General features: G+C 32.0%; 2 protein-coding genes and 1 long non-coding RNA gene across 3 annotated transcripts; 1 reads left to right on the forward strand and 2 right to left on the reverse strand.

Moving 5' to 3' along the window:
- Positions 1-1,923: 1,923 nt before the first annotated feature.
- Positions 1,924-4,526, reverse strand: LOC132749058 (proteasome subunit beta type-8-like). Its single transcript, XM_060738741.1, has 2 exons — positions 4,350-4,526; positions 1,924-2,090 (listed from the first exon to the last, which is right to left on the reverse strand). Exons 1-2 carry the CDS (start codon positions 4,491-4,493, stop codon positions 1,941-1,943), a joined length of 294 nt encoding a protein of 97 aa, XP_060594724.1. The 5' UTR covers positions 4,494-4,526; the 3' UTR covers positions 1,924-1,940.
- A 54-nt stretch (positions 4,527-4,580) lies between these two features.
- LOC132749059 (uncharacterized) lies at positions 4,581-8,161 on the forward strand. Its single transcript, XR_009628360.1, has 2 exons — positions 4,581-4,729; positions 6,011-8,161. It is a non-coding gene; the product is annotated as an uncharacterized LOC132749059 (long non-coding RNA).
- Positions 8,162-11,145: 2,984 nt separating this feature from the next.
- Positions 11,146-19,591, reverse strand: LOC132749060 (uncharacterized). The gene is made up of 7 exons (XM_060738743.1): positions 19,209-19,591; positions 17,447-18,441; positions 16,111-16,317; positions 14,197-14,324; positions 13,116-13,267; positions 11,961-12,043; positions 11,146-11,450 (listed from the first exon to the last, which is right to left on the reverse strand). The coding sequence occupies exons 1-7, from the start codon at positions 19,318-19,320 to the stop codon at positions 11,229-11,231; spliced, it is 1,899 nt and encodes a 632-aa protein (XP_060594726.1). The 5' UTR covers positions 19,321-19,591; the 3' UTR covers positions 11,146-11,228.
- Positions 19,592-22,130: the final 2,539 nt, after the last annotated feature.

A 22,130-nucleotide genomic window follows, 5' to 3' on the forward strand; every position in this document is an offset into this window, starting at 1 on the left:
AAAATTTAATTTCATAAGGTTAATTCACACCTTGGTGAAACTTTAAACTATATTCATTTCTTAAAAACTTCACAAACTAGAGCAAACTCTGCGCACTGGTTACGCTACGGCCAGTAACCACTGCCTTCACACAAATCATCATTTTTACACAATCATGTGATAAGACGATCATCACATGATTCATGTGATGATCGTCTTATCACATGATTGTGTAAAAATGGCGTATACGCCAATGAACTCGTTGAAAAAATGTTTTATCTGTAATAAACAGCAAATAAAACTTGAATTCTGGTCTCAAATATGTCGATATGATTGAAAAAAAATTATTTTTGTAAAGCGTAGAGTCGAAATTAATAATTACTTGAATGATTTCTCTTTCGAGAGGGGTCATTGTTTTGGAAATAAACGGTGCGGTATTAAAATTTTTAAAAATTATTTTCATTATATTTATGTTTCCAAAATTATTTCAATTTTAGTTCACATCTAACACCTATCGGTCTTGAAACATTAGCAAAACCGTGTTTACTTTTTAAAATAAATATAACAAGAGCTGTCAGTAGGACAGCAACGCTCGACTATTCTTAGTGCTTGATAGTAAAAAAAATGCTTGATACAGTTACCTCCTCCTGTCTACAGGTTGGGGTCATGATGGTGAACAAGTGTGCAAAGTTTCAAAGCCATATGTCAATGGACTTTGAAAATATTTGAACTATTACAAAAACTTTAACATAAATTCTAAGTCAAAAAAAGGGGCATAATTCTGTCAAAATGCTTGATAGAGTTACCTCCTCCTGTTTACAGGTTGGGGTCATGATGTTGAACAAGTGTGCAAAGTTTCAAAGCCATATGTCAATGGACTTTGAAAATATTTGAACTATTACAAAAACTTTAACATAAATTCTTAGTCGAAAAAGGGGCATAATTCTGTCAAAATGCTTGATAGAGTTACCACCTCCTGTTTACAGGTTGGGGTCATGATGTTGAAGAAGTGTGCAAAGTTTCAAAGCCATATGTCAATGGACTTTGAAAATATTTGAACTATTACAAAAACTTTAACGTAAATTCTAAGTCGAAAAAGGGGCATAATTCTGGTCAAAAATGCTTTGATAGAGTTACCTCCTCCTGTCTACAGGTTGGGGTCATGATGGTGAACAAGTGTGCAAAGTTTCAAAGCCATATGTCAATGGACTTTGAAAATATTTGAACTATTACAAAAACTTTAACGTAAATTCTAAGTCGAAAAAGGGGCATAATTCTGTCAAAATGCTTGATAGTGTTACCTCCTCCTGTCTACAGGTTGGGGTCATGATGGTGAACAAGTGTGCAAAGTTTCAAAGCCATATGTCAATGGACTTTGAAAATATTTGAACTATTACAAAAACTTTAACATAAGTGGTTACGCCGACGCTCGGGTGACTGCAATAGCTCTACTTATTCTTATCGAATAGTCGAGCTAAAAATTGAAAAAATTTATATCGTCAAAAATCTTGACAAAAATGTTGTGATGGCAGAGATCTAATTCTGTAAGGGGAGATTGAAACTAGAGCTGTCAGTAGGACAGTGTGTTTGACTATCCACAGTGCTTGAAACCATAGCCTGGTTAATATTGAAGTTAATGAAAATGAAGATTTAAAAATAAGAAAATTATTTATGACATAGTTATGAGCTTGGGATAGCCAAAGAATTTTGTATGGTCACAAAGATCCATATTTAATTAGAAATCCAGGCCAAGTTATTGGCTTTTGAAACTGAGTGAACTTCAATATCATCACCAGGGGTTTTACAAAAGTTTTCTTGTGTTTGTGATGCAGGTTTGGGTCCAAGTACATAGCTATAAATTCAAGAATACTTTTAACAAACAGCTTAAGACTATTATACATGTATGTATCATAGATTGTCTCAAAGAAAAATTCTGACTACTTAAAGACAAAATCTGAATACTAACCAATGTAAGGTCCTGCTGTAGCCCTTGAATCAACAGCCACTACAACACCATGTTGAAACTTGAAGGCAAGTGTTGTAGTACCATGGTCAAAGTGAATTTTTACCTTGCTGTCCTTCTCTTGAAATTGTTGTAAATTTTGAACCGGCTGAAAGAAAATGGATATAATGCAGTAAAACTTAAACACCCAAAATAGCTGGAAAAGGTCCTGTTTATGCTTTGGACAAAAATAAAAAATAACAAATTAATCATAAAAAAAAATAAAATTTCTAGCTATAAAAAGCAGCAAGTTTTTGAAACTTGAAATGACATTTTGTATAATTCAATATGTTAGACGTTGAGGGCTTGTTATAGTCAAGCCTGATGTCTAATACCTATCGCTCAAAAACGCACAACAGCATAAAAATTTAAAAAATGTCTATTATCTTGCCTTTCAAGCTTTAATAAAAAGTTTATCAAATTTTCTTTCAATTTCATGGTCAATCATTAATAAAAAATTTCAAACAATGTAATTATCAATTTAAAATAAAATATAAACATCATTAGGATCAGTTTGCTGAACCGGTAGTTTGACGAAACCACTCTCACCCGTAGCACCTAATTTCATATTACGGTACCCTGATTTATTTGTTTTATCTTGCGTTAAATGCTATGTGTTTATGAGCATTTTCGATATGACTTTGCTTTGCCAAGAAGTAAAAATATCTCAAAGCAATGTCTCTGATGAATACCTTTAGTAGGGGTCCTTAGTAGTCCTATAAATATGATGTCGCTTTGAGATATTTTTGCTTCTGGGCAAAGCAACGTCATATTGAAATTGCTCAAAAACCCATAGCATGTTCCGCAAGAAAATCGGGCGGAACGAAAAAAATTAAGACAGCGTGTATTTACATTAGTTTTGACCTATTTATGAACAAAACTAAAAAATAAATATCTTTTGTCAAAATAATTAAACTGTAACATCCGAAAAATCATGATTAAATCCTCTCATGTATTTAAATACCTTTTACAGCTGATAAACAAATTGCAGCCATACAGTGCGCGAAATCTGATTAGCTAATTCAAATGCAAGCGTTTAACTGAGTCAGAACATTCTAACGGAATATTTTTTAACAAAATAATTGCCCATGCACCATCATGTGTTCGAATATATTTTTTCGTTCAAAAATTTGGAATCAATCTGTAAAGCACCTTGCTTAACCAGTATGGCTGATAGACAAAAATAGATTGATGTTTATACGCGGAAAGTCCGAGCAGGGCCTAAGGCCCCGCGAGGGCTGTAGCGCTCTTAGATAACATGTATGACGCGTATCAATTCAAATGAAATCAAATAAAAAGTAAATGAAAATTTCACAAAAATTTATATCCTATACCTAATGAGCTGTGAAAAAATCCTTAGTTAATTGGGCGCCGCCATTTTGAAATCTTTTAGAGTTAAATATAGATATCAGGGCGCTTTTGAGCGTCTACATAATTCAGACTTTTGCTAGAAGGCGCTAGCCAATCAACACTTCCGGTGACAGAATGATGTACAAAATCAGAAAATAAACATGCATTTCATTGATAAGAACAATAGTAATGATGATATATATAAAAATTTACTTCCTTTTTGATAAATTAGCAATTTAAAAGATAACATAAAAACAATAAATGTGATTAGAGGTTAACAAAAATGGCAGACGGGATTTTCCAAACGCCGACGCATGCGCAGTGGTCCCCTTTAACAAATCCGATGATAGGTTGAACACCACCAATTTATTTTTTTCTGTTAATGGTACAAAATACCTGCATTTACTTATTAACGAAGTGCAAGAAAGATCTGGTTGACATGTACACTAAACATGTTATGCTTAAATCATAAGAGCTTTCCGCGCCATAGGTAGCACCTAATTTCATATTATTTTATTTTAAATTGATAAGTACATTGTTTGAGAGTTTCTGTGTATGATTGAGCAAGAAATTGAAAGTAAAGAAGATAAGCTTTTGAATAAAGCTTCAAAGGTAAGACAATAGACATTTTTTGAATTGTTTTTGATGCTATGAGTTTTTGAGCAATAACTATTAGACGTCAGGCTTGACCGTCATAAACTATAAAAAACCTGTAACGTCTAATTTATTTGACTAGGGTCCTTATTTCTGCTAATTCTATTTATTTTTTTTGTATAAATAAAAAAATAAAAATAAAATTAGCAGAAATAATCAGCCTGTTTATTCAAAACATAATTTATTTCATTAAGAAATACTGCATTGAGCGCAATGGCCATGAAGGTCCAGAAAAAAAATATAACAAAACTGAGAAAACATTAAAACATAAATAATGTAACATGTACCCCACCCAACAGTTTTTAACGTGAAATGAGTTGCACTTTCGAAACGGGTCCAGTTAAAGAGAAAAGGAAACGCTTACATCAAAGTTGTATGGCATCGAAAAATTTTGAGATAAACATTCTACGTCTTGAAACAATTGCGATGCATCTGTTCCTCTGTTTCCACCAAATATTTTAGTTTGAAGTGATGTATCACGGAATCCACAAACATCGGCGAGCGCCATTTTTATTAGTTCAGGTAAAATTGCTGTTAGTCACTCTGATTGGTTATTAATAGACTGGTTTCTAGCTTTTTGCGGCGTAATGATGAGAATGAGAACCAATAGCTGGTTTCTTCTGGTACCCAGCATGTTTTTGTAAACAAAAAGAAAGAAAGAGAAATTAAAAATGAATGACATTATTGTACCGATAGTTTCCTTTGTTGCTTCTCTATTCTTTGTTATTCTGTTCATTGCATTTGGTAAGATACTTCTGTAAAATAGAAACTAAAAAACGTGTTTTGAACAATTTATAATTCATTTATACTCCTGGCATGTAAATTTTAATAGTCATTATAGACTAGTTTTCAGATTGCCATATGGTACATGGTGAGAAGATTTTAGCAGATTCTGTTGAATTATAGTCATTATTGATTACATGTATATAATGCTCCAATTTTGTCATTCCCTTGATTGATTTTTGATCACCCATATAAGGCCATAGTTTGATATTAATCAAGTTCAGTACAATTTTCTACATTTCATTTGTAATAGACTTATTGGCTGTTATTATTTTTGATAATACTAATAATATTTGAAATATTATTTTTCATGATTCAAAGGTATATTTATCTAATAGTATTGATAAAAAGTAACCAGGTGTCACAGCTAGGTGTCAAGTCTAGTTCTTACCTGTTTTATTTTAACACCTGCTATTGGGTACTGCATGATGGTTATTCCATAGTAATTTAAGAGGTGCACTGGTAAGAGATTCAGGTAATCCTCGCATGTATCAGTGCTATACACTGGGCATGTAAACATGTAAACGAACCAATGGGTCTATTCAGTAAGAGCTAGGGACTGTTTCCTTGACTCCCTTTTATCTCATAGCTTCGGCTGAGTCTTTCAATTCAATTCAATTCATACCTGCTTAGTGTAATTGTAAACAAACTTTGAAGCAGTATGATGGTGTTGTAGATATTTAAGACAGGGGTTGAATCAGAAGTATTTATGGTAGTCAGATGTGACTGCGATTAGTCAAAAGCTGTGACATTGCATTTTTCTAGTAGGTATGATGAGTCAAAGTACTATAAGTATAAAAGCCATATTTTATACCTTTGGATTAGTTCTGGCTTTCATATTTAAACTGAAAAAGTTACTTTGATTTTAACGTTGTGCGACAGTAACTGGTCTAGCAGTACTATAAAACCTGTTAGCTGAAGTCACTTTAGCTATCTTTGGATCAGTTTAGTTTTAGTGTCTATAAGTTTGTAATTCATTAGCTATTCAGTTCTCTTCTATATGTTATTGTCACTAAATTCTACTTTCGTAGTAAATGATTACAGAGAGACAGATATGGTTAGTATTTGCCACAATATAATGATATACCAGTTGTTTTTGGCAAATATCATATGGTTTTGATAAATAGTTCATTGATCAACACTACATTGTAAATAGATAAAGTTTTTTTATGAACTAAATTATAATTTTAATATAAATATAAATGATATTGTTTCTCAATATTTTCTCATTGAATTTTATAGGTTGGTATGTTGTATGGACATTATTTCTCAAAAAGTTCAAGTTTGTACGGGAACTTCTTGGTACCAGTTCAGAATCAGATGTACAAGAAAAACCAAAAAGGACAAGAGAAAGAAAAATCAGACGTGATTAGATCTCGATTTACGCTTAAAGATACCTCAATATTTTGAAGTGTTCGGCAAAGAAAAAGGATTCTGTGATACCATTTTGAATGTTAACAGCTAGTTTTGATCAGCTCACTTATGAGATATTATGTGTCATGAAATATTCTGTATCAGGAGATATTCTGTTTCAGGAGATATGATAAGTTTTTCTGCAGATAATGTATCAGTGCATATTATCTTTCATAAATATTTTCATTTTATTGTAAATTAAACTTTTATGCATTTTCATCTAAATAACTAAACTGTGTATCTGTCATTGAGCAAAACTGCATCTTGTAAGTTAAAATGTGTATTATATGGTGTGCATTGTTTTAGGATAGTGTTAAATAATCTTTGAATGGTAATAACTAGTCTAGTTGTGAATATATATCTTACCTGCCATCAGGATACATGCAATATTTACTATGTAACTACAATTTTACCCAGATTTTAATGCCATGTTTACATGTAAATGAAGGAATCTGTATGAATGATGTGCAATTTTGTATTGATTGTGGAATGAACACTTCTGAAACTTTTGACAAAAGCAGGATACTTTAATGAGTGCAATAGTTTTTGAGGACATAAATGATTTGTTATTGAGGTTGTGTCTATGTATGGTTATGTTTCACTGGCTTCCTGTAGCTTCTAGATCATCTGAGTACTTTAAAAAGGTGTTGTTCAACATCCTTTCCTTGTTTACTAAATACTTTAAAGATTAAATGACTGTCTCTACTGGATGTATTAATTTAGTTTTATAGACAGTGTATAACAATGGCATTAATATAATTATTAAGTCAGGGCTATTCTTGCATGCCATCTTTTTTTTCTGAGTGTTTGTAGTTTTTCCTTATGCATTATGTTTATTTATCTGCCTTTAAAGGGACTCCACTGAGGTTTTTGACATGACAGGACTGACAATAACTTTCCAAGATTAATGTTCAATTTGATGTAGTTCTAGACTAAGAGCTTGTGTCCAAAATTTCTGATTTCACTCAAATCGAGCAAAGAAAATAGCACAAACATACAATTTTCAATTTATGTCTGGGTATATTTCCTAATTATCCTTTGCATATCTTTCTGTTTTAAATGCCCCAGTTGATTTTATAAGAAATTCAAATTGTATGTTTTTAGGCTTTCAGATCTTAGTGGAGTTCCTTTAATTTATTCCTTTAATTTGTAATTATGTATGTTATTATGTATGTAACCAATATAGTGCGTTTGCGACCAGCATGGATCCAGACCAGCCTGCGCATCCGCCCAGACTGATAAGGATCCATGCTGTTCGCTATCAGTTTCTCTACTTGCAATAGAGTTGGTAAGCGAACAGCATGGATCCTGATCAAACTGTGCGGATGCGCAGGCTGGTCTGGATCCTTGCTGGTCGCAAACGCACTATGTTGGTTTTGTCGTTATGCGGCTCAATTAATTACATACATTTTTGGTTATTCTCAGAGTATACAGCATTCTTTGATTGTTAACAATCAACATTATATATTAGTTAACAAAATTATGAAGTGGGGAAAACAAATTGCCTAGAAGCCTGACAACTATTATACTGGTTTTACATGTAGGTTTAAACCACTTGCATAAGAATTTTTGAGTGAAAATATGAAGTGAAAAAAAATGTGGTCACAGTATTGTTTCATATTTTATTTCAAGAAACACATAGAAATGGTTAAAGAAATTTCCTGCAATTGATGCAAGTCATTTGAGTAAAGGATAGTGTTGTGATATAAGGTTATGCTTTTTAAAAGCTCTAGCTTTACAATTGTGTGTAACGATCATGTTTTGTCATATGTTTAGACAAAAAAATCAACATTTGAAATATTCATCTTTTATATGATACAAGCTGTTTGTTTTAACTAATTGATGGCACATGTAATTGTATTTCAGATTTTTTTGTAGTTTTTATTCATCATGTTTTATATATCTTGTATATATCAGTCATACCAGAAAGCAGGGATCAGTTTTATCTATGAATAAAATAAAATGTAAATTGTATCAAGTGATTCTGTATTTTCATTGTTTATTTTGCACAGATAATGTGTTTGATAATGATTTTCTTTAACATTATTTCCTAGTTAACTGTCAATGATATCCCCATTGTTGAACATATTGTTGAGTTAACATATTGTTGATTTAGCATTTAGTTGTATGTTTCTATTTGATCTGGTTCCCGACGGTCAAAATAACTAAGTGATAATTATGTGAGATTTGTGTGTACATAATACATCGTTGTATACCATGACATTAATGTTAAACAGTGTTACCTGGTACATATGACCAGTATGACAGTCTAGATATGTTATCATTACAAGATAACATTTTGATAGGTAAGCAAAAGATGTCATACCATAAAAACGTTCATTGGAAAATTTTCCAAATAATTTCACAAATGACTATATCCTAAATTTTATATAGAAGTCATTTAGTAAGTTTGAAATGCAGCAAATTTATTTATTTCATTTAGCATTGTTTTAGTAGTTTATTGCATATCTTAGATCAAAGTTACATTTAGAGGTATACATGTATCAAGGTCAGGGTTACATTTAAAGGTCATTCAAAATCAAGGTTACATTTAGAGGTCAGTCTAGATCAAGGTTACACTAAGAAGTCAATTTAGATTAAAGTTACATTAAGGGGTCAATTTAGATCAAACTTACATTAAGAAGTTAATCTAGATCAAGGTTACACTATGAGGTCAATTTAGATCAAAGTAAAAATACATTTAGAAGTTAATCTAGCTTGATAAAGTTTGAATTTAGGGTCAGTCTAGATTTAGGTTACACATTTACTTTTAGAGGTCTATCTAAATCTAGATTACACATGTAAGTTTAAAGGTCTATATTAAGGTTATTAAGATTAGATCTGAAAAATACCAAAAATTACAACTACAAGAAATACCCAGTGATATGCCACACTGTTGGTCACATGTTTTTATTATATGAACATTTTTAAATACAATCCAAAAGTTAAGATAATTAGTAAACAGCCAGACTTGGCAGACTTTTACCAAAGTTGTTAAGGTTGTAACAATATGGTCAAAATTGACTGCATCTTTTGGGTTACTCGTTTTTAATGGATTTGAACCATTTTTTGTGTTGAAAATATATCTTAAAGGTAACCATAGTTACCATACCATCCAGACATAAAGAAATCAAAATTTATTGATAATAATTTCTTCGTTCTTCAAAATACCTTCAGATTTTCAACAAATAATCACCTAATGGAAACTGATGTAAAAGTGGACAACTATTTATTAGTACATGTATATTATATACATCTTATTTATCATAAACAATTTACTTATTTCTTTAAGTGGAGATATCAAGTTCTTAGCAAGCTTTTTATCCTGTTTTATGTTAACTAAACTTTAGAGATATGCTATGCTTTTGGGGGGGGGGGGTAAAATACTTTTATTGGGGAAATTTATTGTAATCTAGTAAATACTTCCAGCATGAATGTCATTTCAATAAGTGAATGTAAAAACTATTTTTTTGGAAGTTGCGTTTCATATTACGTCTTGTCAATTTAATTTGGTGTATTCTTATAAAAACTGCCAGTTTATTTAAATACAGTAGAGTAAAGGTGTGTAGAGTTTAAAATATGATATGTTTTCTCTGTGTCTTTTCAAAAGGTTTTTAATTTACGTTTACAAGAGGCTGTATATACATGTAGTAATTATCAGTTGCTTTTTTCAAATATCAGATTTGAGCATAATAAATTTTCAAACAAGAAATAAGTTGTAAGGTCGTCAACGTCTATGTATAATATGTATAAGCTGAATATAGTTATACTGAGGAGATTTTGACCTTAAGGTTATTGACCTTAAAAGTTAGGATGACTACTATATATTACTGTAATATAATACTAAATTGACCTTATATGTTAAATGATAAATGATAATAAGAAATTGACTGTGTACATTTATATAGGTCAATGACTTAAAAAAGTAGGGCAAACTACTAGATGTGAGGTTTTAAATCAGCACACATCCAGATTAATAAGTTCACAGATTTGAAAATAAAAATAAGAAAAAATAAGTTTTATTAGATATATACTTATATTTAAAGAAATTGTTAATTATTGATTTGTTTTGCGAAATATGACAAAATTTTCTTTTTTTGTAACCATATTTCTGTTCCCTTCTATCAGAGTAAAGGCTTTTTATGTATATTTGGACATGTTATTTGTAATTTCTCGGGATAGTTATTGCATTAATGCCAGGTAATAACTATTCAATTGAATGGATGACAAATCTACAAATTAAAACAAAATTTAAATTTCTCATTATCCATGTATTTACCATGATAACTGAGGTGCGCTAGCTTCTTTAAGTTTATCTTTACTATACTAAATAAAGTACGTTTTTATAAGTGGTTAGATCAAGGCCTTCATTGGATACTCTTGACTTGTGATTACTAAGGGCTCTCACAATTTATTGGATTCCATGAATATTTCTTATTGTTCTTGGCAAAGAAAGTGACATCTCCTTACCAAGGTTCAAACTAACATCATATGAATTATGCAAAATCTTTTCATGTGTTTAAACGGGAACGTACTGTAAAGTACAATGAAACTAACACCAGTTTTAGTATACATATATTTCTGTAAATAATACAGTACACTGTAACATAATAAAAATGTTATAAATATATTGTCGTAGTCAGTAGCAATTCACCGGGATATATACTTAAGTATTTATTCAAACGTTAGTCACGTAATTTTCATCAATACAGCATAGCAGAATTGGAAAAAATGAAACCAATTGATATCACCTAAAACTTGTAAAATTTTAGTGATAGACTTACATATGCCTACATTGCGGAATATTTCAACGGCAGGCCTTTTTTTGTCGTTTTTGGTGCCAAATAAAAAGTTTTCACAGCGTCAGATGACTAATTTGAAAAAAAAACATGGGCATTCGAGAATTATGTAAGATTACTTTATCTATGTTTTGAGTCAGGTATGCTCTAAGTTTAAACCTGACATCTCGTCATTTAAATAAAGTATACAATTGTTTGGGTTTTTTGTATTCAGCAATTCCAGAAACTGTACAAGGAGTAAACATGTTTCATATTTCCAAGTTCAACATTTCCTTTAAAATGTCAACCCTCCTCATGATTTGCGGTAATTTATACTGCATGCAAAATGCATCTGGGTTGGATTGTAACATCAGCGTTTTGATGGTGTTGAAGGCGCCCGTTTTCATCTGGACAAGTTTGATAGGTCCTAGTTTGCTATTTTGGCGCATGGCTGCATAAACAGCGTGTCTTGAGCAAAGCTCAATGTCCACCTGAAATAAAAAAAAGTTATTTACTTTAAAAGAAATTAAGTTAGAAGATTGGAAAACATGTATGACATTTGTCATGCGTCGTTATCCAAAATTCTATTAAATAACATCCCCTTTTAACCACTTTGTATATTTTGACCAAACATCACATGAATGGTGTTCGTGATGCTAAAACAAAGTTTTCAAAGGACATTCTGGAATTATGTAAGATTAGTTTATTTTCGAGTGAACCAATTTGTAGATTTTGACCAAACACCACATACATGATATTCCTTATGCAAAAAAAAAATAAAATTTCAAAGCGTCTGATGAATGTTCCGAAGTTACCTCTACATAAGTTATATAATTTATAGTTATAGTCTGAAGCAGAAGGAGTTCACAGCAGCTGAAATAACTTAAAAATGAAATCTTAAAAAGCTAGTGATTTATAATTTTTGAATACAAGAAAACAAAAACAAAAAAAAAACCATAAAACCACAAGAATTTTTTTAAGTATTTAAGCACACAATTTACCTGTTTAATTTCTTGTTCGTCTAACCTCTGTGCTGCATTCATCTCGATAAATACAACATATTTTGGTTGCTCAAAACTGTCACCTGGTAATGCAAAATGAACTTGAATTAATTTTGTTCATTGTCCTTAGATTAACAATTTACCTGCATTGTAATCATAGATTTTGAATGAATCGTTATTTTGATAATATATAAAATTGTACCTTTCCAACTAGATCTTTGTTTCCGATCACATTTAGGAAATCAAAGCACAGAAGGCGCTGAATTTGTTTGGGTCTCAGAATGTCATAAAGGTGAAGGTTGTGAGATTGTAAACCAATTTGTTTGTATAGAGTCACCAATGCTGTTTATAGTAAATTGGATATAAGACTAATTGCAACACTGATATTCAATCAATAATTATTTGGCTTAAAAAAAATGAGATGAGTTGCCTTAACTGGGATTTGAACTTCAAACCTCTCGCTTCCAAATCGAGCGTGTAGACCCCTCAACCACGGAAATGTGAATAGTAAACCATAATATTCTAAATTAGGATTTGTAACCCTTATTAATTTCGATATACATGTATTTTGTTCACGGTAAACTGATGTAAATAATCATGGAACTTAATATAAGCATGTATATCTATAAGAGTAACACAATATTAGAAATCTTCGACCAATCGGAAACTATTTTTTCCTTACGAAAATTAATGCGCCTGTCATTTGACAATCTTTACGCAGAGATCTCCCCTAAATTTTTCGGCGTTAGTGTACATATAAAGGGAAGTAACGGCTTCGAGGAATTTGAACTACTTTCGGTATTTGCAGATAAGCACATCAGGGTCTGAAATTTCGCTACCATTATTTATTTGGTCTGACGACCCAAACAAATAAAAATGGTTTTGAAAACCATTTTAAAATTCGGATCAAAATTGAAAACATGGTAAAAGTATCTTGTTTTTTATTTCAATTGTATGTGGGTGAAAGAAGGGCTCCGTTGACGAGTGGTTCAGATCTCCGACTTTAAATCACTCGCCATCCATTGCTATGGGTCGAATCCCGTCAAGGACTTTGGATTCGTCGGTGGAAGCTATCCAGCATTAAGTTATGCGAACTTTATATTTATGCCATCGGTATTTATTCTTTGAAGGTGCTAATATATCAAGAGGACGTACTTGAAGTCTGTGAAGCCAGTTGTACATGTACACTCTCACAACTTGTAAACTCCACAAAACCTTTATTCCACGTGGTAGCCGCTGCATACACGGCGTCATGAAGGAGAAACTCCGGTACTTTCTCTAAATTAGCTGATAAAATATCACCAGCCCTGGTAATAAAGAATTGTGTTAATTGTCTGTATTCTAACCTGCTAGTAATAGGTTTCCCCAGCTATGTATATGGAACAGTTCATCTAATTAAGTATTGATCAAACTATTAACATTGAGACTGGCCGGATTGCACGAATGTTTATACTGATGGCAAAGGCTTGTCGCTTTTAATTCCAGAAGTCAAAGAGTTAAAAGACGAATTGCAATACCATTTAACAACTGATTGTTTTAGCTTATCTACACTTATCACCACTTTCCCATTATCACAGTTTCATTTGAGATTTCCAACATATAAACGGCTTCTGGTCCTTATGTTTTGGTTATATATACATTTATTTCACTCCTTATAACATATATCAAATCACTTTCAACATGTTCTACAAAAAATCATTATTGGGCCCAATCTTATCAATTTAGCCAGAGTCCAAAAATGCCATATCAAATCCATATCTCACCCTTTATAACATTGTTTTTATTTCCAAAAGGTTGATATCAAATCCAAATCTATATCACACTCATTGCTTTGTTTTTAGTTTCAAAATCCATATCGCACTTCACCGAGTCTCATTTTCATTTTTTGAGAGTCCAAAATCTATTTCAAATTCTCATTGAAATCGAAATATCATGGTTCTGTCAAAATGTCAAAAAAATAGTGGTGTGAAATAAAGAGGTCATTAAATATTGCTAAGAACATATTATTGTATTCAGCTGCAGCTATGTACTCGTCCAATAGAAGTCAGTATTGTACTAAACAATCTTTAATAACATCATACATGTAGTATGCATAGGTCCTTAGGTAAATTTTGAAGCCATAGCTTCTGAACTCGGTAATTGAATACAAGAGGTGGTATGAACAAAGTGACATTTACAGTGGACCTCAAATACAATATATATATATATATATACATGTACATGTAACTGATTCTACCTGTACATAAACTTGTACATTGGCGTCGTTTCATGAAAGCCTGTTATTTTAACGACATCCTCAGTCCTATATCTGCATAATCCATCAAATGTTGTAATGACAATTTCGTACATTTTCCCCACTTCAACCTGTTCAAAGAGCACTGAATTTAATCTTTCATGATTTCTTCAATTACGAATGAAACTAGTGCATAACTTAAATTGTATGAACTGAACTGTTATACACGCGAACATTCATTTTGTTTCTACTTAGGTAATTCTAAGTTGCGTTTTAAATTGCAGTTTTAAGTTTGGAAGAATACATAGAGGATATTCAAGTTTTTTTCAATAAATACAGGATTTATTTTCATCGAGTGGTATGAAAATAAATATTTCATGAGTGGCGGAAGCCATGAGTGAAATACGATGATTTTCATACCACAAGATGAAAAAAATAAACTTGAATTTTCTGTTTATTATATACGTTTTTCTCTTTTTTGACATTACAATATAAAAGATCTCCCCCAAAAAATTGTGTATTGGCTGAAAGTAGAAGAAAGTAGTACGGCAAGACATAAGTGAAATCAAAGCACAGAAGGCGCTGAATTTGTTTGGGTCTCAGAATGTCAGAAAGGTGAAGGTTGTGAGATTATAAACCAATTTGTTTTTGTATAGTGCCACCAATGCTTTCAAGCGTTTTAATTGTAGTAAATTGGCTATAAGACAAATTGCAACACTGATATTCAATTCAATGTTTATTTGACTTAAACAATTTGAAAAAAAAAAATAGGTTGCCTTAACTGGTATTTGAACTCAAAACCTCTCACTTCCTAAGCGAGCGCGCAAACCCCTCGGACACGGTGATGTTATATGTAATTAAGCTGCCTGAAGAAAACCATATTATTCTTAATTAGGGTTTGTAACGACGCTAACTGTTGTTTAACACAGAATGATGTAAATAATCATGGAGCTTACAATAAGCATGTATATCTATAAAGAATAAAACAATGTTAGAAATATTCGACCATTCGGGAACTATTTTGCTTGGAAATTAATGCGCCTGTCATTTGACCATCTTTACGCAGCGATCTCCCCAATCTCCGCACAGTGATCTCCCCTTAATTCTTCGGCGTAGATCTCTGCCACCAAGGTCCCGATATATCAGAATTTCTGATATACTATATTTTTTCAAAAATTGTTTTTTCTACTGCTTTTATCTATCAGATAAGTTTTTTCTCATATATTTAACAATGTTTATGAATGAATAAATAAATAATATGAATATTTAGAAATAATTTTAAAAATTATGAGATTATTTTCTACCGAGACGATATTTTGATATTTTATATTTTTTAGCTTTTGAATTTATTTTTCGTTATTTTGTATACTTTCGATAATTTTTTGATAAACTATATCGAACGTAGGCACCAAAAGTTAAAAATAACAGAAAGAGAAAAATAACGTTAGATTTTCTTTGTAACGGTCGATATTTACATTTGAATTTCGACGTTACGTCATGTGACTTTCATCATCATGTGACGTCTTTGAAGGCAGTGATTACAATTCTGCCAAGGGAGGTAATCACTGTGAGGAGTTTGCGATCTCCCCTGAAGTTTTCGGCGTTAGTGTACATATAAAGGGAAGTAACCGCTTCAAAAAAGCGGACTACTTTCGGCATTTGCAAGTCTGAAATTTCGCTACCATTATTTGTTTGGTCTGACGACCCAAACAAATAAAAACGGAAAATATGTTCACTGCAGTGAGAAATAAATTTTTACAGTGAAAATACAGAAAATGAAAATACGCATTTTATTTCATTAATATTTCATTTATAAGTATATAGATAGTAAGTTATAGTATGAATAAACGGAATTGAAGAAAAAAAGACTTAATTTTATTCTATCAACTTTCATTGTAAGCAAATATAAAAGCAAACCTGGTGAGCTAGAACGGTAGATGGCGTCTTCTCTCCATATTCTTCTGCAGGCAGAAACTCGAAGAAGTTTACTGGTAACAACGGTACATATCTAACATCTTGCTCCGCCATAGGGTTAATGTTCGCGCCGTAAAATGTTTCAGTTCCAATGTGAACTAAGCTTACAATAGGAAGCTTGCCCAGGTATTTTTCCTGTACAATGTTGGCCTGAAAATATATCAATTTTTAAGTATAGTATATAAAGAATATATATCAATAATAAAAATATTACAAACATTTATCTCTTCTTTAAAGGGACTCCTCTGAGATTTTTGTGTCGCCTCTACGGAGTAAGGGCGACATATAGGGATCATTTCTCCGTCGTCTGTCTGTCCGTCTGTCCGTCCGTCCGTCACAAAACTTGTCCGGACTACTCCTCATAAACTACTGGTGCAATTTCATCCAAACTTTACAGGAATGATCAGTACCAAGTCTAGTTGTGCATATTGTCAGCATTTTCCGGTTCAATGATTTTTGTCAGAGTTATTGCACTTAAATAATTTTTATTTTTTAAGGTTGTCCTGACTACTCCTCTCATACCACTAATTAAATGCAATTTCAATTAAATTTTAAAGGATTGATATGTAGCTCAAGTCCTTGCGCATATTGCACGGGTTTTCCGGTTGAATGATTTTTGGCCGAGTTATGGCCCTTTGATAAAAAGGTGTTGCCAGATACACAAAAGCTTGTCCGGACTACTCCTCATAAACTACTGGTGCAATTTTATCTAAACTTTACAGGAATGATCAGTACCAAGTCTAGTTGTGCACTGTCCGTCTGTCTGTCCGTCTGTCACAAAACTTGTCCCAACATGAAATTGGCCATCATGAGGGGACACATGTGATCACTGATCGCTCTTTTTCTTTAACATGACGGGACTGAAAACATTTTATTTTTCGAGATAACTATTCAAATTGATGACGATCTGGACATACAACTTGTATGCAAAATTTCAGATCATTCTCTCACTCCATTTTTTCCAAAATGATAATTCTAATTGTAAATATGACCGAAAACAGAAAAGCGTTGCAACGCTTTTTACACAAATAAGGCTAAGAATAACGCATAAATACGATTTTCACTTTTTTCTAAGTATATTTCTTAAATATATTTGCGTATCTTTCTGTTTTAAGTGTCGCAGCTGTTTTGCTTTTGGACCTCAGTAGAATTCCTTTTCAGCAAGTCCATTTATCTCAATTCAAAATATTTTATTTATATAACGTATTCAAATTTTGCGAAGTGAAACTTGTACAAACTGTACAATTATCAAACTGACGTACCGGTATCCAATACCTACCGCTGTTTCAAAGACGCCGGTTTTTAACGCTAGAAGACATGGGCATGCTGGCCATATTCTTGAAACTATATCCTGAAACCCCTTCGCAAATTCTTTTCTCAGTAATGCAGCTCTCTTTGGACGTGCTTTCATCAAACTATTTAATCGGGTCCTTTCAGATATTGGGATATTCAGATGCTCTGAAAGTGCTCCGTTTTCTACATCGTTGCATAGAGTTTCCCAGTCCTTTTCCAAGATAGAAAACATAGATAACGCTGTACTGGAAACCATTGTTGAAAAACATAACACATTATCTTCTATCAGACTAAATGCTAAATGAATATACAGAGACTCATATTCAGTGTGCACTAAGGCGCTTGGTATGACCGAAAACGGGAAGTTAATTTTGTATGTTACAGCTGAAATCGGTCCAGATTCAAGTCCAGATTTAGTTGTGATCATCTTCGGTATAACCTTTACATACAGCCATTTGCTAAGGAAATTGTTTCCAGTTGCGAAAATCATCTTGTAGTGCATTATCAAAAGCCATGGAGCCACCTTCCATGTTGCTTTAGGGTTTTTCGGAAATGCCTTGCTTTTCCCGGAAGTAGTACCAGAAGTAAGTGCTATAAAGAAAGCTTTTCCTGGAAACAAAACATCTTCTGCACCGTCTTCTTTTATCATTTCTGCATACTTCCGGTATTCATCGTAGGTCGTAAGTGGCATTTTTTCTCTAAACGATTCGACGGAGGTCACATTTTCTAGACCATGATCCTTTGAAAATAGTGTGTCCTTGTTTTGTGTTAAGATTTGTTTTAAGACTTTTTCTTGGTGATCTTTGCTATTTTTGCATAGCTTATTAAATCGTTTCAGCATAATAAATCCGAGTATTTGTGTAATTTTTAGGAAAGCGTAATGTAATATCAAAGTTTTGAATGTATAAGATGGCTCTGGTTTCAGACGGTAAATATCAAGGAGTAATAATCCAACCATAATTCCGGCTACTGATACCAAATCTGTAAAGATAAACGCATGGGAAAGTCTTTGTAAGGAAAATAAATTCAACGTTATGTCAAACTTTGTATAGTTAAACAGTACATGATTGGTTACTGCTGATATATCAAAGCAGCATACCTCCAGATTGATGCAAAACTTCATTTCAATTTTGAAAATGTACTTCATTGTGAAATGACGAAAGATATTAATTTATTCATTGCAAACGCCGCTTATATTACAATCCAAGTAAAGTAGCAAAAAGAGGCCAAAATATGAAAAACTACTCTTTATTGCGTTAGTAACGCAGAAGAAATATGGTGTAAATACTGCAAAATAGTCATTAATCATCCATATTATGTTAATTTTTACTTAAATCCTTAATCGTTTACTTTTCTTAAAATGTTAGTACATTTTTCTCAAGTTTGATTGTCTTGCAATGTATAATTTGGCTTGGCTTTAACACTGGATTTTTATCTCATATAAAGATGCTCAAAATTATTAATATAACATGATGCAAAGTATATATCTTAATTCAGTGGAATGTATTTATCGCCTCACACACAAAAATTGATCATGTACGAACTTTCTTTTATTAACAAATACAACATGTACTCAAATGAAATTTTACAAACACAAATACATGTATATACATGTATATTAAAATATTCCGTATGAAGTTTTTGTGCACATTTAATACTATAAACGTTATGTGTATTAAAATCATTCAATCATGATATACTTCATTTAAAAAGAAATCTGAAACCAAGCCAATACACAAATAACTTACCCAGCAGTAAATTCTTCTCTTCTTGGTTCCAACAACAAAAAAATCTCCCAAAACATATTGGCAGAGTAAAAAGAGCTGCACAAAGTATGTTATTTCTGGTTGCAAAAACCATGGTTGAATTATAATCTGAATTATTTAACTTCCCTTCTGTTGTATTATGGAACTTTAATTTGCCTTAATCTAAAAGTGCTAGGCTATTTTTCCTGTTATTTGCGTACACTGTATATTTTAGTAAATTGCACACATCCTTGCTCCGAATGCAAAAAAAAATACCACTTCGCATAAAATTTCCTGCAGTTAAATTATTCAATGTTTTATTTTCATCGTTCCCCTTTCGCTCAAACACCATAAGATCATTTGAAAAGAAGAAAATTACACAATGTCTCCGCTAACGTTATAATATGTTGTTTTTAAATGTCAGAGTCACCTAATTTCTAAATCGTATGCTTATTGAAGTAGAAGAGTAATGTAAACTTGTTTTTTTTGGCTGTAAATAGAACGAATGATATTTATATCTCAATGACTCGTTTCAAGCGGCGTACAAAATTTTAAATAAAATGTAACTTTATACAACGTAATCATGTATATCCACAATTCTGTCTGCGGTTATGTTATATGGAAGACAGTACCTCAATATTTAGGTCAAGGCTGTATTTATTCATAATCTTAATCTAGACAAAATAAGATAGTAAGTGGGAATTAATTTTATAGGATGAAAATAAAATAAAATTTGGTGTATTGTTTCTTGATGTTTTCTAATTTAATGAACAAATTTACAACCATGCCCTTTAAGGAACGATACTAAGGTTGCTTTTATTACATGATGGGACTAGAAATATCTTTTTAGAGATTCGTGTACAATTTGATGTATATCTGGACCAATAACTTACCCCGTTAATCAGAACAATAATTCTGATTGTGCAAAATGACAAAAAAGTAATAAGCATCCAAAAGCTTTAAACTCACATGGGTGTGATAATCGCTCAGAAAAATGTGCAGGCATACACCCTATAACCACTTGTACATGTATTTCATTCGCGATATTGTACAATGTAGGTTTAGTGTCAAATTATGTAGGTTACCCAGCTAGCCCATTTAGAGTAATAACATTTCTGTTAGGGCATATCGTCTTTAAAAAGATACCACGCTCTGTTGACTTATTTAATATGTTAAACATCTATATATTAACTTACCTATCGGCTCCTTTGTTAAAAGCGGTCTAGTAAATCACTTACCGACCGGTTTACAGGTCTGCAAATAGATACCGACCGGTTATTGTTCTATTGTTCTCTATACAATAGAAAATATGTGAAGTCGAGAAACTCGTGCATTACAGTACACAATATTCAAGGTAAACAGAACAGAACAGAACATATCTTTATTAACTCAAGTTACATACAATATAACACATGAGTATACATAACAGTAGTGAATATTTGTTAATTTAACACATGACATGGTTTTATTCAATAAATTTCTACACAGTTCAAAAATATTTTGAAGATATTTGTAAGAGGAAAATTAATTATTATCATTATCATGGGAGAATGAGAGATGAAAAAAGAAAAGAAAAACAACTTGTACGTTGGAGTTATAGAATGTGTAGTGGGTGGTGCAGGCCACGATTACCGCCATAACCGCCATTATTACCGCGTGTTTTTGCTGAACACTGTGCAAAATCACTCTTAGAGGTCGAATTCTTCAGCTGTTTTCCATTTCTGTCTAGTCACTACCAAATTAAATAATATAAGCACCAATATATATGAATAAAGGTCCAAATAATCACTAGAATTGGAAAAATAACCGAGTTTTCACCGAGCGAAATTTCACCGTGCTTCACTATCTCATGTCACGTGATCATCAATCAAATGAACGCTGAATTGTGGGGGAGGGGGGGGGGGTAATGACCACTTTGAATAGGAAAAAGGGTCGATATATATTTAAAAGATTAATCGATTAGCGCAAACGGCTGTAAGGACCCTCATAACTTATATTCCAGATTATTTGTGAGAAAAACCGAACTGGCTACTGTTCTGGCGTTGAAGTTTTGTGTTTCGCCTATATTAATGAGTATAACAACGCACATTAATCCTTTCTTTTGCTTTTCGGTATACCTAACACATTTGCCGAACTATATAGCTTCATAAGATACTAGTTTTCGGTATTTATTTCCACAACTATGTCTGAATTTGCACAATCCTGCATTATTTTAACAATTCTGCATTAAGGGATATATACGAAGATTATATTATTGGTGCATATCGAATCAAAGTCAACTTCTGCATCTTTCTTTCCTAAAATAATACTTTCAGTGAGAGTATAGTTCATCTTAAGTATAAAACCGTTTTTCTCATTGTTTTCCCAGTTATTTTTACATTACAATTTGGATTTTGTATACCAGTACCAAGAATACGACTTGCGCTTCCATTCAAGACCGCGTGCTTACATGCGGTCTTATAACGGATGATGCTAATTAAGAATACACGGAAAGAAAATTCATCAAAACATGGATGAAATTATAAGAACATTTAAAATCAGCCATCATAAAAAACAACAGCAACAAAACCAAACTTACATGGCGGTGTAACTATGTACATGTATTACTAATATTTATTCATAGAACCCTGTCTTTTACTTTCCTTTGAAAAAATCGTATATTTTAATTATATAAGAAATAGCCTGATCATCTATTTACCATGAAATTTATTATATATAAAGATAAAGTGTTCTGTTTTTATGATTAGAAAACATTTTTATCTTCCTCAGTGTTTGTTTATATTATTAATATGTTATGTATTCATATATTGACAATATCAAAATAATGATCTTACCTTTCCCTACTCGACTCATTTTCTGTCACTCAACTCAACAAGTACATTACCTGACCTTATTACCTAATGAAACCCCACGAAAATCACGAGA

Source organism: Ruditapes philippinarum, unplaced genomic scaffold (genome assembly GCF_026571515.1).
Source record: "Ruditapes philippinarum isolate M1 unplaced genomic scaffold, ASM2657151v2 ctg11382_1_1_1_1, whole genome shotgun sequence".
Classification (NCBI taxonomy): Eukaryota; Metazoa; Mollusca; class Bivalvia; order Venerida; family Veneridae; genus Ruditapes; species Ruditapes philippinarum.

What these genes read in the sequence shown, in the direction of transcription:
- LOC132749058 (XM_060738741.1), bottom strand. Translation starts at nt 4,493, where the DNA reads ATGGCGCTCGCCGATGTTTGTGGATTCCGTGATACATCACTTCAAACT. An exon ending in CGATGCCATACAACTTTGAT is followed by an intron (nt 2,091 to 4,349) that starts GTAAGCGTTTCC and finishes ATTTTCTTTCAG; the next exon opens with CCGGTTCAAAATTTACAACA.
- LOC132749060 (XM_060738743.1), bottom strand. Translation starts at nt 19,320, where the DNA reads ATGGTTTTTGCAACCAGAAATAACATACTTTGTGCAGCTCTTTTTACT. An exon ending in AGAGAAGAATTTACTGCTGG is followed by an intron (nt 18,442 to 19,208) that starts GTAAGTTATTTG and finishes TTATCTTTACAG; the next exon opens with ATTTGGTATCAGTAGCCGGA. An exon ending in CCGGCGTCTTTGAAACAGCG is followed by an intron (nt 16,318 to 17,446) that starts GTAGGTATTGGA and finishes ATATATTTTCAG; the next exon opens with GCCAACATTGTACAGGAAAA.